This window comes from Dendroctonus ponderosae, unplaced genomic scaffold (genome assembly GCF_020466585.1).
Source record: "Dendroctonus ponderosae isolate FM_Combo_2020 unplaced genomic scaffold, Dpon_F_20191213v2 Dpon_F_20191213_193, whole genome shotgun sequence".
In the NCBI taxonomy this organism is placed as follows: Eukaryota; Metazoa; Arthropoda; class Insecta; order Coleoptera; family Curculionidae; genus Dendroctonus; species Dendroctonus ponderosae.
In genome coordinates this window covers 17,046-34,127 of record NW_026018093.1, presented here as the reverse complement: position 1 = coordinate 34,127, position 17,082 = coordinate 17,046, and the positions used below count along the sequence as shown (strand labels likewise).

Here is a 17,082-nt window from a genome sequence, read left to right as displayed (position 1 = left end):
ACTCTCGAAAATTAACTACACACAAAGCTACTATCGGAGTGCAACTGGTAGTCGTTTGTTGACGGGGTAGCGTTGAAATATTCTTCATATACCATCTACAGTCGAAAATACCCGACTGGTCATCTCAGGCGGTGTTTTATCTCTCCTGGAATTACCCTAAATAAAGTCGTAAGTAATTTGTTACAAATGTATACACATATTTAATTGTCTTATAAAGACAACATTTTTAGAATCAAATCTCCTTATATAATTTTTTTACACGAAAAGTTGATTTTACTGGTAGAACTAGAAATTTTCCCTCCAAATCATTTGGGAAGAATTTGAAATTTCAAAATTGATTAGTGTCTTTTCACTTTCAAAATTGAAAGTTATGACCATTATCTAAGTTATGAGTATAAAAAATGCCAAATTTCTCACAGAGCTGCTCAATTTCAATTTATAATCTCAGGTCACATCAGTTTTAATTTTTGCAATGTTATCTCGGAACTTGACGTTAAAGGAAACTTTTTCCTGATCAAATAAGTTGATCAAATGTTGAAGAAGTAGCCTTAGTCAAACAATTTTTTGAAACAGAATTCAACTTATTCAAAAGTTTGGGATCGTAAGTTTTTCAATATTTCTATGCCTCGTTTTGGTTTCTATTAAGCTCAACTCGGTCTTAAGTAACAATTAGTAATGAGTAACGCATTCATAATTATGATGATCATTTTTGTGCGAAATTGAAGACCACATGAGAGAAAACTTTGTCGTTTTTCAGAAAATTGGACAAGATTATTTGACAGACAAGAGAAATTGACTCACATTTATTAGAGAAGATCGCAAACTTGAATTTCTGCTAACCCAACTTCCAATCAAAACTGGAACTCTAAGAACATTTGTTGTTAAAACAATGGAGTACATAGCAAAAAATATTAAAGTAAACTATTCATGCGGGATCTCTTAAAATCGCATTTTTCACAAAACGCTCTTCTTCGCCTGTGATATTCAATTGTTAGTAGTGGGTCCTAGTATGATGTAGATCAGAAGCACCTAACGGCTAAAGTTCCTATAAAAAAGTCTTTAAACCTACTCAATCATTCGAATTTGTATTTTCAAATAAGTTTAATAAAATATTACCGACATTGATCGATTCTTCTGATCACGTTAATTCCATATAAACATTTATAGGTGTAGTTTAGCTTGCATGTTGCAATCAGGCTGAATCTCTTAACGTAATGCCTTACCCTCAATCAATGATAATCCGGAACGTAAATAATCAACGTGAGGAAGCCAAATGCAATAATTGAAATTTACCTCGGTTTATTTGCAATAGAAATAAATGCCAGCAAATTTTCTCACGTAGTCCCATTAAGACACGGATAATTTTTCATTTAAGCCAACCACTTCACTAATCTAATCATAACGCGTTCTTTATTGAGAGGCATTAAGCTAATTTGCCATTGAAAATCAGATTAAATATAATTAATCCTAACTGAAGTTCTAACAATTCAAACATATCAATTTGAACTGAAAATTTTGCAACTAAAAGCACAATTTGCTAAATTAAATCTTAAAAATACCACTATTTCAAAGCAAAACAAAGTTATTTTAATTAATCGTAAACTTCGGGTGCAAACTAACTCAGCAAATTCGCAAATATTCTATTTGTAAGTGGAAGCCTTAAATGCTATATAAGAAAACCACTAACTTCATCAATTCTAAATAACATAGAAATTATGATGTTTATCTGCCTATAATTACATAAATGTTCCTAAAAATCAATCATTAAAATTAATTGATAGATTTGGGAAATTTTATGGATATATTAAACGCTTCCTACGTTCTATAATCTTAATTACCTTATTTACCGTCTCTGGTTTATTGAAAATTATAATATCTGTCCACAGAATAATAACTTTTGAATTCTAATTGTGTGATTTGCCCCAAAGGGTGACCATTAAAAAGAAATTCTCATTTATATTGAAGACAATGACGTAATAAGTAATTTTGGAATCTATTAAATATGCATTTTACAGTCCCCATAACTTTGATATCCATAAGAATATCCTTCAAGTTTGTGTATTTTAGCAAACAATTGGAAAAATTTCCCGGTGAAAAATTGAACAAACAAATGCATAAAAAATGTCGGTTTTAAGCTGTTTTATTAGAGAAAAATCATGCCAAAAAGTATGAAAGTGTTTTTGCAACAATTTAGTTTTGAGTCTACTTGCAACATTTGAATAATTGTAATATAAAAACAAAAAATATAAAACTTTTTTTACTACTAAACTGAGAAGTCACCATTATTTACTCTATTTTCTTAGTGAGGAGCCATATTTCTTTCCCTAGGTTAATAATAGTCCTTAGTTTGTCCACCTCTCTGAGTTCAAGTGGAATTCCATCCATTTTCACATCTAAAATCACTGCAAGTTTTAGATTCACTACCTTTTCGCTTTTTTCAGATATTTTCCAGCGAACTTCTATCTGTTTTCTGAAGACCGATAAATTATAAGCAATTATTCGTGTTAGTAGCAAAAAAATTCTTTACAGGTAGACTTCTTTTGAAATCTTCTATTTTTAGATCTAACAGCATTTATTGCTGCCGTTTAAAAAGTTCCTCAATTAATCCCGTAAATATAGTCGCTTTATCAAAACATTAATCTCTTCACTAAAGTTTGTCTTAAAACTGTAGAAAAAGTCCAGAACCGTAATCCTGCCAGCCTCAGGCAACAGATAACGCTGCTGTCGGGTCTCTAATCCTGGATGAGGCCATTTCCTCGAAATGCCCGTTTCCTGCGAGGACAAAGGACAATTGCAAACCGGAATGTTTTACCCGATAACTGGACAAATTGTCTCCTGTAGAATTATTAATTGCTCGGGAATACGAACATTCAGTTTGGGGTAATCCTTCGGATGTGTCTCAGATTTACATCCGATTAATCGATTTGCAATGGAAATACTGGATAATGCAAATTAAACAGTGATAAACTTGCGACCAACAAAGGAAAATTTTAGGAGACTTGAGGAGATATTTTGCTATTGCTTCAGCAGCTAAGTTTAAAACTTTTTCTGAGCGGCTCAATCAATATCTTACAAAAAGCGGTGACAAAGCCCTGTTATGCTGGATGGAGTGAGAATAATGGCATTCAAATGCAAAAGCCCGTAGATTGCGCCTGAGAGTGTCACCAGAGAGAAAGATGTTCTTTTGTTGGATTTACATTGGAGTTTCAAAACTACGTTTATTTTTAAAGCTGAACTTCGTCGAGTTTAAATTGCATTATTTTCCTCAAAGATTATAAAAACTCTTCCTCACTAACAAGTGATATGGTTTTTAGGATCTTTTTCTTTAATGATTCTAGAAAAATCCCAATGGATGGGGGAAAAATTACAATGGTTTTTTAAGAAGGCTGGGTTTTTCAAATAATTCTTCCAGCCTTGAAATGATGTGCAGTAAAGACACAATCAAAATATGCAAATTTTCTGTATCGAATTGACCAACCGCAGTTTTAGATTTGTTTTCATCAAGTAAAAAATGTTTTTTGCTGTCCGGAAGACATCTGAATTGGAAATCTATTTAAATAATATATTATTTTAACGTAGAAAAATCTCAATAAACATTTCCATCAGCAGAATACTCTGTTGGCTTTGTCCCAATGCGAGAGCTACATTATCTATGGCCCCTAAAAAAAGTGACGTTTTTATCCAGTTATTTTAAAGTCATAGACAGAATATCATGTTAGAATAAAACCGTCGAAATAAACGCACTCATCGAAATAATGACTTCTCCCCATGGAGTTGTTCTTTGTGCCAGTGCCATTGTGGCTGAAAACTCAATGCATATACAGTAGTCATTATTTCAAGGAAACCGCCTGTTCTCTCCATTTCAATGGAGAATACGTCACCGGGAAGCATTGGAAAAGCCGACGATTCGACAGCCAGCTCTATTATAACAGGAGCGCGAGCTCGTTTCAATGGAAGACGGAGATAAATTGGATGAAAATCAGGGTGTGTTCGTTTGAGGAAAGCTTTTGTTGGAGATTTCCTTGGTTTTACTGAAAAGTCGGCGCTAACTTCACGGCTTGACTACCAGAATTTTATACCGTTTGAACCGGAAATAAAATTGTAAGACTTTTATTGATCTTAAATTCTTTAGGTATCTCGAAGTGAATTATGATTATAAAATTGCTAGTCTCATTAATTATGCTTTATTCACTACTTATGTACAGACTTAGTTCTTGTCATCAGTTTTACTAACAGCCGATTAACTCCAGAGATAAAACTGTCGAAATATAGAAATAATAATAACTTCATTCAAGTTTTTAACACTCAAACACCGCCCGAACAAGTCATTTTGAAAAAAGGTGTATTTAAGACAAAACATAAAATTGAACTTTTTGCATCTGATATATCCGAAATAATTCACTGTTCGACTGAGATACGTTGAGTTCGATCGCTATATATTTATGGTATCATTTTCTCCGTCTTTTTTTAAGATATACATACTAGAAAAATGACTATTCGCTGGTGAATTCGTATCGAAGTGACCATTAGTATAAACGAGTTTTCCGCTCATTTCAACTTCAACTCTCAACTCGATCAACGCAGCTCTGTTAAAATTCGAGAATATTACTTCTAAGGTTTTTCAAAAACTGAAAGTATTTTCGTTGCGAATTTTCCAATACGGTGGTTATTTTCTAAATAAAAAATATTACTTATTTTTTTTTAAGTTTACACTATGGTCATATCAGGACAACTATTATTCATTTTTATTTTGACTTTCAAACAGTTTAATTTATTTTATGAAGATTATGAATAGATTTTATGAATTATAGAAGATATTTTATGAAAATGTAGACATTACGTCTTTACAAAATCTGTAATAAAATGTAAAAGTTTATAGATATTTTTCGTCGCATGCAAGGTTTAATTAGTATTCAAATTATATCTCAAAATTAGGCTTAGACCACTCCTAAACAGGAAACGTTAAAGTTCGCCGCAGGAACAAACAAATCGCATTACTGCGCGCAATTAGTAAAATTGGGGTGAAATTCTGGGGGATCGATTTTTTGAAGAAAAAACATTAAGGTCTATCAATCACTGCACCAGTGACAGAATGGCCCCGAAACAAATATCTTAATTGCGTGATTGCACCAGAAACAAAAACGCAAAAGCGGTTTCTGAGAGAATTAATTTGAAAAAGATTGCATCCTGGTAAAATTCCGAGTTGCTAACGCTAAATAGATGGGAATTCGTGTACGATTAATTATCTACTAGGTTAATAGAACTAATATTAATAAAAACTAAACTTTCACCGTACAACTCTCACTTGTAAACTCTATTAGAGCTACATAAATTTCCATAAGAAATGTATTTTTTAGGCAAACTTTCAACTTCAGGAGTTGAAGAAAGGCAGCTTCTTTGGCAATTATTATTGTATATACTTATTCTACAAAAATGAGCTTATTTCATTATTATTATTCCGTTAAATTTAAAAAATTTCAATACTTTGTATCTTTACTCCAAAATATGCACATTGTCTCTATAAATTTGCAAGTGATTCCAATAAAAAATGTTACAACTTAACTAAATCACAAAACTGATTTATATTTCCACGATTTGTTGGAACTATTTGAAAAACTGGTCTTCTACACTGGGGTTGCTTTGCATTGGCGTGTATTTATAAATACATTTTATTACTTTATTATTACTAAAAGTAATAATAATTTTATAACACTAACAATAACTTAGTAAAATCTGACACTTGAAGAGGAGAAACGTTAAATTTCTAACATTTTTCAGAGTTTTCACAAGGATTATGTGGAATGTTTTATAAATTTATAAGAACCGAACGAAAATAGAAAGCACAAATTTTTATTGTTGTTGGACCAACTTCAGTTCTTAGTTAGTCAAAAAGTGCAACATTTTCAGAATTTCCAGGTGATTTTTGATGAAAGTTGTTTTTATGATGGTATAAAATTTACACTCATGTAGGCAATGCACCAAAAACTTTGGGCTCGCTTCAAAAAGATATAATTGTTGAATATTTTCCGAAAGCTCTTCTTTCAAAGTTGCGGTTAAAAAGTCCTGATTCATTTAAGGCTTAAAAGTACTGGAAACCAATTTTCAAAGTAATTGAGATGCAAAATTAGAACTCTACAGTTGCACACTGAACAAATATGAAAAAGTCATACCATGCTCTAAAGAGCACCTTCAACAAATAATCCGCGCCAATAAATATTCTTAAAAACACAATAGAACTCAACAAAACATTTCCTGCAAAACTCGGATTATTCCCGATTCCAGATTGAGCCCGTTTTACATTCTTCCGGCTTATCAGTAGCAGCATACGTTTTCCCGCAAATCCCTAGGGAAGACGGATCTTATAAAAGCAGGATTTGGCGTCTCTCAGACCCTCTTCTATTATAACTTTAAAACGTTTAAGAAAACTCTCTCTGCTGGGATTCGAGCTCAACCTGGCTCCGGTGTACCATTACATTGACGAAAGCCAAACTTCAATCGGGAATATTTGCATTTTGATATTGTCATGATGCCTTATTAAATTGGAAACGAAAATAGGTAGCACAAATATTCTTACGAATTGGTCAAACGTTGCAAAATAGTTTCAAACGATGCGAAAAAAATAAATATGTAAACGATTTTCGTGTAATTTTGATTGCTAATTAGTTTCGTAGCAGAATTTATTGATTATGTTGTCCCATGAACATGAAGCAATGCCGTTTTTACTCCAAATCCAAAAAAGGTAAAAAAACAAAATTATTGCGCTTAAAGTTGTTGACTGTGAACCAAAAACAGAAAATTGGAAGTAAGTCACTGGCGCACTGTTTATTGAGGGCAAAATTAACCCCTTAACAACCACTTCTGAATTTTAACAATATAAACAGGAAAATTATGCATTAAATTACAGAAACCAGTTTATTGTTTTTCATTTTAACAGCTTGTATACCTATTAGAAAGGGAAGCAGTTTCGGACCTACACCTGTATAATATTTTCTTCATAAAGTCACTCAAAAATCACCTTGTGAAGTTTGGCTACACACTGGAATAACAGTGTTTATTTAATCAAAAGTTATCATAATCTCTTTCTATATAAATTCGCAAGGTTCGAATAGTTAAACGTTTATAAAGTAGTGTCATATTTACAATTAAAAATTCACTTTGAATATGCATTCAATAGGCCAAACAATGAATTAAAAAAATACTACCCTTTTCATTTTCACGTTAAACGAATATACAAATACAAAATTAGTAAACTTTATTCGAGTTTTGTAGTTTCATCTAAGGAGGGCGAGGCATGACTATTTCAGATTTTTTTAATCATTGACCTTTTTTACAGCTCAATTATCTGATTTTCTTTTGTTAATGGATCACTTTAAAGTACCTACTCTGCAGAGACTGTTAGAAATATACAGTTTGAAGATACATATCAGAAATATCCTGCAAATGTATGATTATATATTATTTTTAACACCGAAATTGAATTGAAATGACAAAATCGGCATGGAATTGAAATGGTTGGAATATATACGGTCGATTATGTTATTAACTGAAAATACTACTTTCTTGTATATTAATAGCCCTTCATAGGCATTCTTACTTAAAAAGCCATTTCATGAAAATTATGAGGAAACAGTCGCCTGCCAAGCAAAAAATTCCTTCCGTCCCATAAAGCCGCAACCGGAAAAGCTTTCTAAAGCGATAAGATCTTAACGACACGAATTTCTGATCCTGACGCGTTTTCCTTAACCGAAAAAAAGTCGTTAAGTAGGAAAAATCTCCCAGCTGAAACAAGGAAAAGGCTCTGATATGTCAAGCTTAAGGGGGGATTAGTGCTAAGGTTATAGGATCCCACTTTTAAAATTACCCCATTTTCACTGGGTAGACCCTATAATAATCTTTATGACCTACGCCTATGATGGAAGATGAGAACAGACGGTAATTGGACTTCAAATTTAAACGAACTTCGAAAAAGCTGCTCATATTCTTTCAGCTAAATATTTGTGTTATTAGAAACCATTCCATGATGAATGTAAATGGAAATGCAGTTTTTCCTGTTAAACACGGCGTTGAAACCGCAATTTTCAAAAAAGTCAGTGCCTTGCAACTAAAAAGTGGAAAGACGAGACCAAAAAATGGATAATGAACAATGGCAACGCAGAAGAAGTAAACATTAAAAGTACATTTTACAGTAGTAATTTAGTACCTACTTACTGTTGAGCCCAAAAATAGATTTTTACTTAATTTTCAAAAAGTATTGAATATTTCCGGCAATATAAACAAAGCTGATCCGGGCTAACGATTGCAAATGCCGAGCGCCAATGCATTTTTATATGAAATTATTTTAGAAGAATGTATTAAAAACTGACCTATTTTTTGGATCATTTTAGTAATCCCGGACTTGATAATATATCTGCAATATTTCAATAAACGCTCATCAGCTAAATATAGGGTGTGAATGAAATAAGTTTTCTCACTTTAGATTCTAATTTCCTCACTGCAAGCTTTAAGCGGTTCTTTATTGATATGGAAGCGTTCTTTTATTAGTCCGAAGGATCAGGAAAAGACCTAAACAGCCATCAAGATGGGCCATAAAATTAGCATATAAGAGCTAAGTGTGTTTGCAATCCTGGCGAAGTGAGAAATTCACACAACTATGGAAGTTGCCATTTAATGTTTCAAAAGACGCCAATAAAAATTACCTGGAAGTACTTAAAGCATTTTTACTTGCCATATGTTTTATTAGCAAAAGTATGCGAAAATTTTGGCTTCAATAAAATATGCCCGAATGCATTTAAAAAGATCCAATAATGATTATAAAATGTTTAACTGCGTTGCAGCCCAAAATAATAGCAGAAACGTATTTTTTATAATCTGTGGGTTTCAAGTTTCTCCTGGCAAATGGGGTCAAGTTTACTGAGTTCAAAAAAATACGAGTGCGGAAACATGCTATGAATTTAAAACACGAGAGAATAAAAATTAACAGGCTTCCGTCAGCCAGGAGGTCTTAACGATCGGAAATAGAAATAAATGGACAGTGTCTAAATCAAATTTATAATTTATTTTTTTATTTGCAATTTTATTTTTTATTTTAGCTTGGCACAACTTTTAGCAGCCCACAATAAGAAAATTTGTTGCTTGTATTGCTTTTATTAACCATCCTGTTATTTATTTGTGACTTTGTTGCTCACTAGGACAATTCCGAAATTTTGTAGTTGAAAAGCATATTCAAGCTTTATCAGTATGAACTAGAAATAAAAATAATGTATTGTACGTACTCAAGTATGGTTTCCAATCAAAATTTAACTATCTTTGAAACCATTTTCCATTTGTATTGTCTCAAAAGCCAGCATCTATTCTCGCTTTCCGAATTCATAACAAAACATCTGAACAGATCTTAATTTAAGAAACTATGATTTCAAAGAATAATTGATGCTCTAAATGAAAAAGAGAGTAGAATGTAAAGAAACTTAAAATTTTACCTAATGGACTCACTTTTCAAATGGTATATTAAGCTTCCAAAGCGCAGAATTGTGCCTCGAGGCTTTAAACGCCCTATAAATAACGTCAAGTCAGCTAAAGTCGGAAGCAAAAACTCTCTCATTCTCCAGGAAGTTTTCACAAGGAATTACCCTAATAATCTTAAAGGGCCGGTCATAATAGATTTCGAGTCTTTAAGGGTTAATACCGGGACTTAGCGTTGTTCTTAATTAAAGGGTGGTTTGTTAAGACCGAGATAAAGGCAAGGGTAAGTTGATATTTAAGATGACTTTCATATTATGTTTGGTGATTCATGCGTTCATAAAGCAGAGTTTTGGTCAAGGTTTTTCAAATAAAATACAATTCCGAAAAAGCGAAAACAATGTTCTAACGACGAGGAAATTCGTCGCCGTCTAGACGCGGCTATCCAGATAGATATTCTGGATTAAGCGCACATAGCTACGTTCCTAGAATTAAATTCGCATCTCGGACAGTTCCAGGAAAAACATCATAATTTTCCAGTTCTCCGTGGAATAACAGTGACTAATGCTGGCAATTTGACACTATAATAGATCTCCATTTCATGCGGGTCAAACCTGCTTGGAAATAGAATTTAATGCCCCTTTGAGGCATAATTATGGAGATTTTTAAACAATTTTTCAGCTCGTTGCATTTAGATTACCCATCAAAATTGCGCATTATGTCGCAACGCGAACATTTCAATTTCCCACTTTCCACAATGTTATCGGATAGAATATTTATTTTTATTATTATTAGCACATGGCCGTTTCCACAGTGGAACATATCGAGCGGTGCCGAATAACAAAGCGACAAAAATGAGAATATGAAAACAAACAGTTTATTAACATTTCCACGCATATGGCTTTACAACATTGTTTGCATGCATGCAGTTTGTTTCAAAGTGCTTTTCATTGCCGCAGGCAATTTAAAAGTAAGGCATATTTTAAACTACCCAATTATGAAGAGCCCCATAAAGCGCTTTATGTTCAAAACGGCAAGATGTTTGAGTAGTTTGAGCTCATTTACGTTGAGAAATGTATTTGAATATTTTTCATTGGCGTTTACTGAAGAAAAGTTGAATTAAAAATAACCGTAAAATCAGAGAAATTACAAAATCTGATTATGAAAATGTCAACGAAGCCGGGCAGAGTTGAATGTAGAGAGGAAGTTCAGAAATAGAAGATCTATAGTTCTTGTCAATAGCAAAGAATAAAAATGCGGCCGGTCATGACAGAATTCCGAATGCCGCTCAGAAGCTTATTACAGAAGAAAATATTACGTAGACTGAATCTCAACTGTTTAACAGCATAAACAACATATGCAAAATACCGACTAAATTGAAATCGTCAACTTTTATTGCTTTGTCTCATGAGCAAAAACCAAAAAGTTGTAGTGATTATCGTTTAATCAGTCTCTTGTCCCACTTGCCGAAAACGTTTCCAAGCATTTCTCAGTTCGACTTCAGACACACCTCCGGAACGCGCAAACGCTTTTTGAAATAAACTTTCTCCTCCACAAAAGCCGTGGGCAAAGGATTTTGTTTAATTTCGAATGGTTTTTTTTATTGGAAAAAGACGTGGACCCTGAAGGTCAGAACGATGTACCAACTAGAGGAATACGAAGTGTTACTACAGAGAAAAATGCTTAAGATTCTGTGGAAACAACATGATACACGTGAGTCTGTGCTAGGAGAAGCAACATTGAAAAGCAACTCTTCGCCACCACAGACTGCAGAAAAACTTAATATCTTGAAGGGTAAGAAATAACGTTCTTAGAAGTTATGTTCTAGAAGTTTAAAATGAACTGTGTTAACAAATAGTTAGAGATGAAGATTTTGAAATGTAATTCAAAGCGCGGCGCTACTGATCGAATTCAGTCCGGCAATGAACAAATAACCCGGAATCAATCAACACGTCACAGGTGACGTAGCTCGCATGTATGAAAAAAAGCCTGGAATCGGTCGGACAAAACACCAAATAATAAAAATGGCCTTTCGCTTGCAAACACGACAAATTGCCATTAAAATATAGCTACTCGCATTTGTATCTGTCGACGTATTTGCATGTGAGAGTGCAAAAGCTTTTTACATGAAAACTACCACATTGTGGCATCCCAATACAAGAGTTTCACTTTTCTAAAAAGACCGCGAATCAATTGTTTAAGAGTCTAAATTTCTAAAAAACATGTAAAGTTTAGTTTCAATCCGGGACTATTTTCAACATAAATAAGTTTTATTTTCGCAAAATCTTAATTTTCATAGAAAAAAGTCTGACGTTTTGAATGGAAACTCTATTATAAAAATCTGTATATTTTCGTCCGAACTTAACACGATTTTCTTCACCATGTGAAAGTGCAAAAACTTTTTGCATGAAAACTACCGCGTTTTTGAAAAACAGCTTTCTGAAAAACTTCGCTTTTTTTAAAAAAACACCGCGAATCTATTGTTAAAGAGTCTACATTTCCAAAAAAAATTGAGTTTCGTTTTAATCCGTGGTTATTTTCAATGACATTTATTTTTTCATCTCAATTTTATCAAAAGGCTTTATTGTTTTGAATAGTAACTCTGAAGTATCTTAAAGTGAATTTAGCTTTATTATGAAAATGTGCAGTATATATTTTCGTGTGTATTTAAAGCGATTTTTCGCATTATTATTCGATAGTTAATCAAGTCAGTGTCAATCAATCAACTATTGTTGACGCAATAGTAATCATGCTAAAACCCTGCCCTAAATTGATTCAACCGAGTTGAAAATATGTCTGCCAGCAACAAAAAATAATTCTTGCTAAACTACAAATTATGTTTTTAACTCAAAAAAATTTCATTTAACATTATGCGGAATTTTAATAAGAATTGCTAGAAACTGTAAATTTGGGTACGCTTAAAGCAAAGCTGAAACTGCTAGCAAAACAACAGCTTATTATCTAAACTAGTAAATCTTGGTTTGGGAAAGAAAACATAAAACGCTGCACGGTTTTGAATTACATTTCCAGCAAATTGCTACAAACGATTCATGAGATAAATTAAAGAAAACACGTAAAATTTGATGAGCCCAAGATGATGATGGTGATAACTGAATTGATTACTTACGCATGTTGCTTTTTCATACATACACAGAATATTACATTTATCTACCAACAGCCAATCAATCAATCGGTAGCAAATCACAGTAAATTGTTGTTCCTTCTTAATGATCTCGAACAAGATGGGTCTTATTCTATTTCTACCACTGGTTGTATATCTGCGTCTTATACGCTTTCCATCTAGATCTAGGCACGTCGCATAACCAGTAGTATTTTACAAGTAATAATTGGCAGATTTAATTAGCGTGGAATTCTTTGGAATAGATTTATCGATTACGGATGGCACGCTAAGTATACGACCAGTTTCCTCTCGCTTGAGGTTTCTGGCGTGAGTATGCAAATGTTTGCGTAATATGTAAATTAATTATCAATGTTGATTATTTATTTGACAAGTATTAAAATTCAGCATCAGTTGTGCTTAAAAGCCTCCTATATACTTACTTTGTTGCCTATATAAAGAACCATTCTAGATCAATTAAATATGATAAAACTAATTAATTGGAAATAAAAGCACATCAAATGTAATTAATGTTAATGAAATGATTATCTTTCATAAAGCATAAAACTAAAATCAGGAAGTTAATAGATATTTAGTAATTGCCCCCTAAGAAAGCTTTATTGCAAATAATTGAAATTTTAATTAGATACACAAACTTGCATCACTGTACAAGCACCGGTTCTTTGTCACCATCTGATACCAAAAGTATGAGTCCTTTGCAGTTCTGGTCCTTTCTGGATCACTAAAGTCTACTTCAACAAGTCCCAATTTCTGCCTACAATTAAATCGACTCTAAAATGAAAAAACGCATATTTTTCACTTTTGCTTACTGATATCCGTTTGCCCATTCAAGATTGTCCATCAAACTCCAGACTGTGTAAGCAGACACGTTTACACCGTCTTCATAAATCGCTTCAAGAAGAGCGCTGAGATACTCCTAGAAATACACATGTTAATTTAGCTTTATAAATGGGATATTTGAAACTTTCACGATTTTTTTAGTAGGAAATCTTCCAAAGAAATATTTTATAACAGTAAACAACCTACCATGGTTTTTCGCTTCCGATTAATGGATTGGATTGTTAGAACCGAAGAACTGAGATAGTTACAAGACATTTACCGGAATATGCGCCCTGAAGAATGTATTTTTAACTACAAACCCTCTACTCTAATGAAATTTCACTTGACTCTAGACGAGTTAAGAACGTACTTTACACATTTTTAACTTGCAACTTGCACATTCTATTGATACCAACGAAATTGAGTCAAACTTACGCTAAGGTAAGTGATTCTATCTTGATCGGCTGTTCCAGCAGTTGTAACATTTTGGGCCCAACCATTTTCTGTAACGACTATTTCTGGTTGTCCAAATGTGTTATGGATGTAATTGAGCAGTTTTCGAAAGCCTGCAGGCACCTTGTGAACCCATTCAACATCTGAGGCCCATGCAGGGTCAACTGAATTTACCACTCCTGGAAAAAAATGAACATGAGACAAGGATCCACATAGAATCCACTTAGGAAGTTTTGAAAGCCTTCTTCCAACAATTAATCATGCTAATATTTGAAGAATCTCTAGTGTGATCATCAAGAAATGGATTAAACTGGAAATTTTTCAGAACCAGATTGCAGTCAGAATTTTCCACTTTAAAACATATTCACTAACTTTAGACTAAATACTATTATTTCCATTTCTAAAATTTCTAAAATCATCATCGCATATAAATATTTTTCCTTATATGATGTAATAATAAACTTGCCTTGGTCTGCATAATAAGTTACCTCATCAGGGTCTATCGATTCATCCCAACTATGCTGATGATGAGCAAGATAAGCTGAGTATCTGAAAGAATGTATACATGTTCACTTGGAAAGTTTGCAAATGTAATTAAAAATAGTAAATGCAGCAGAAAATAGTCTAGAAATTCCTAAAAAGAATGCCTAATTTTCTTCAGTAAAATAAGTAATTGAATTAGATATTTAAATGCAGAATTTACGGTTTCAAAAATTCAAATGAAATTTTAAAGGAATGATTAACTGTTGAAAACTTCGCAGATTTATAGCATGTCCTTACGTATTAACAGAGAAAAAATCCGATGTGCCCTTAATATACTGAATTTCTTCTTCAGTGAATTTGGGCAGCCGAGAGTAAGAATATCCTTCCAATTCACTCCTGGCATCAACTATCCTTATTACCTGCTCTGGCCAGTTTCCGTTATAAATCGGGTTAGCATACAAACCAAACTGGCATAAAATGCAAATAAATAATGAAATTAATAATAACTACATTGACGCTTACAAAGAAATTCAGCTCTCTTTGAACTGCTTCTCTATCTTGTTCAGTATCTGTCAGGGGTTCAAACCAGGGGCTATCAATTACTATAGATACTCGACCTAAAACACATAAAATAATCCTGCAGAGCAGAAGAATTGAAGAAGATCTGAAAGGAAAACGTATAATCGCAGAAATTGATGCTAATTAAGAACTGATCACTTCTTACAATCTGTTGTGAAATGAACAACGTGCATCTATAAAACTAGCCGCAAATTCCGATAAAGTTTCCATTTTTTCTCAAGTTTCTCATCAGATTACTTTTAAGCCATTTTTTACATCAAGTTTTCAGTTAAATAAAGAGTAATTTATTAATCATTCACAGGCTTAACCACTTTAAATTCAGGGGCATGTTTGAGCTAAACGGATAATCATGACTTAATAATACATTTTATATATAATTTGCAAAGAAAATCGTTAAAAATAAAGAGCTTAAACAAGTTTTTAATATCAAATATTCATGAAATTGCAAATGTATGCTGCAATCTGACAATTTTCCAATCCAGCCAAGATCTCAAAGACACAGCCAATAATTACGAATTGGAAACTGTAAAATGTATGGCATTATAACTCTATATATAATTTGATTTTTACAATATTTAGTACCTTTTTGTGTGGCTCTGAATTCCTCGTCATAAATATGCCAGGCTTTAGCATGAGCTAAAACACTAGTGTAGGCACATTTGTAAACGCCTTCACTAGGAAGTGCGTACCCAGGTGCATGATATCCAGTTCCGTAACTAAAATAATTATATTATTGCTTAATATTGTGGGACTTCTCCATGAGGAGAAATAATTTTATTTTTTTTTCTCGTCGAAATTATTTTATTGGTGAAAGTACAGCATAGAAGTGAAAGGATATCGCGAATTTGGCTTTAAATCCAATGTAATAATTCCCTCTTCTCAAAAGCTTGCACATGCAAAAATCAACAATATAAATGTTAGCTTCTTTCAATAAAGAAATAATAAAATACACCTTCTAAATATTCATTTTCTTTTTCTAAGCAAACTTACCCTAAGAAACAATATGAATGTGGCTCATTCAATGTAATCCAATTTTTGACAATATCTCCAAATAATTCGAAGCAAATACGGGCATAAGCCGCAAAATGATCAGCTATGATGGGATTTTGCCAACCTCCAAACTGATGAAGAGTAATCGGTAAGTCCCAATGGTACAATGTTACGTATGGGGTGATACCTGCTTCGATTAACGCCTAAGAAATATTTCAGATTATTGCAAACAGATCTGAACAATTATATTTCAAATAAAATTAAGATTGAGAAAATAAGATACTGTTGAGAAACAGAAAACGAAAAATGCATTGAAGAGCAAAACAAATGTACTGAAATTTCTGGTGTCCACAAGCACAAAACACTTAAAACTGAAGCATAAACTTGCACATTTAATATATATACAACATATATGTAGAACAAATGCACTTTAATATTATTTCTAGGAGTAACAAATTAAGCTTCCAAAATGATATATGTATTGGCAAAAGACTTATTCTCACCTCTAACAAATTTCTATAATATTTCACTCCTTCCTCATTAATTGTATTGATGTTTGCCCATCCATTAGGTAAAATCCTACTCCAAGAAATAGACAATCTGTAGTGGTTAACACCGAGAACTTTTAACAATTCCAAATCTTCATTCCATTTATGGTACGAGTCACAAGCCACATCTCCAGAATCACGATTGAGAGTTTTATCTGGATATGTGTGCATCCACCTGTGGCAGAAACTTTCAAAGTGGTTTCAACAACAGGAATTGGAAACTTTCTTTACCAGTCCCATAATTGTTCGCCTTTTCCGCTCTCATTCCATGCCCCTTCTATTTGAAACGCTGCAGTTGCTACTCCCAATGAAAAATCTTCGGGAAAAAACCTATTGCTGGGCGAATCTGTTGCCACAGTATATCTATAAAGTGAGTTCCAGGCATTCAGATTTGAAAACTTTCGAGTTTTCAGATATGTTTACCCCAGGACAAATGTGCACCAGATAATTCCCAGTATTTTCATCATCTTAACATTAATTTGGAAACAACTAAAAATTACTGTTCTTGAGTACATCGCCATCTAAACTTTATCACCAATTAGATCATGTTTGTTTCATATCTACTTTACTTGCCATGATCTGACGCAATCTGCTTTCAAGTGTTTTTGTAAAGTA

At 33.0% G+C, this 17,082-nt stretch overlaps 1 protein-coding gene across 1 annotated transcript; it reads right to left on the bottom strand.

Annotated features, from left to right (window-relative positions):
• Positions 1 to 13,163: 13,163 nt before the first annotated feature.
• On the bottom strand, positions 13,164 to 17,027 carry LOC109534637 (myrosinase 1). The gene is made up of 11 exons (XM_019900377.2): positions 16,891 to 17,027; positions 16,699 to 16,830; positions 16,423 to 16,642; positions 15,920 to 16,122; positions 15,512 to 15,645; positions 14,873 to 14,967; positions 14,648 to 14,817; positions 14,334 to 14,416; positions 13,850 to 14,046; positions 13,405 to 13,511; positions 13,164 to 13,349 (listed from the first exon to the last, which is right to left on the bottom strand). The coding sequence occupies exons 1-11, from the start codon at positions 16,986 to 16,988 to the stop codon at positions 13,217 to 13,219; spliced, it is 1,572 nt and encodes a 523-aa protein (XP_019755936.2). The 5' UTR covers positions 16,989 to 17,027; the 3' UTR covers positions 13,164 to 13,216.
• Between the last annotated feature and the right edge of the window lie 55 nt (positions 17,028 to 17,082).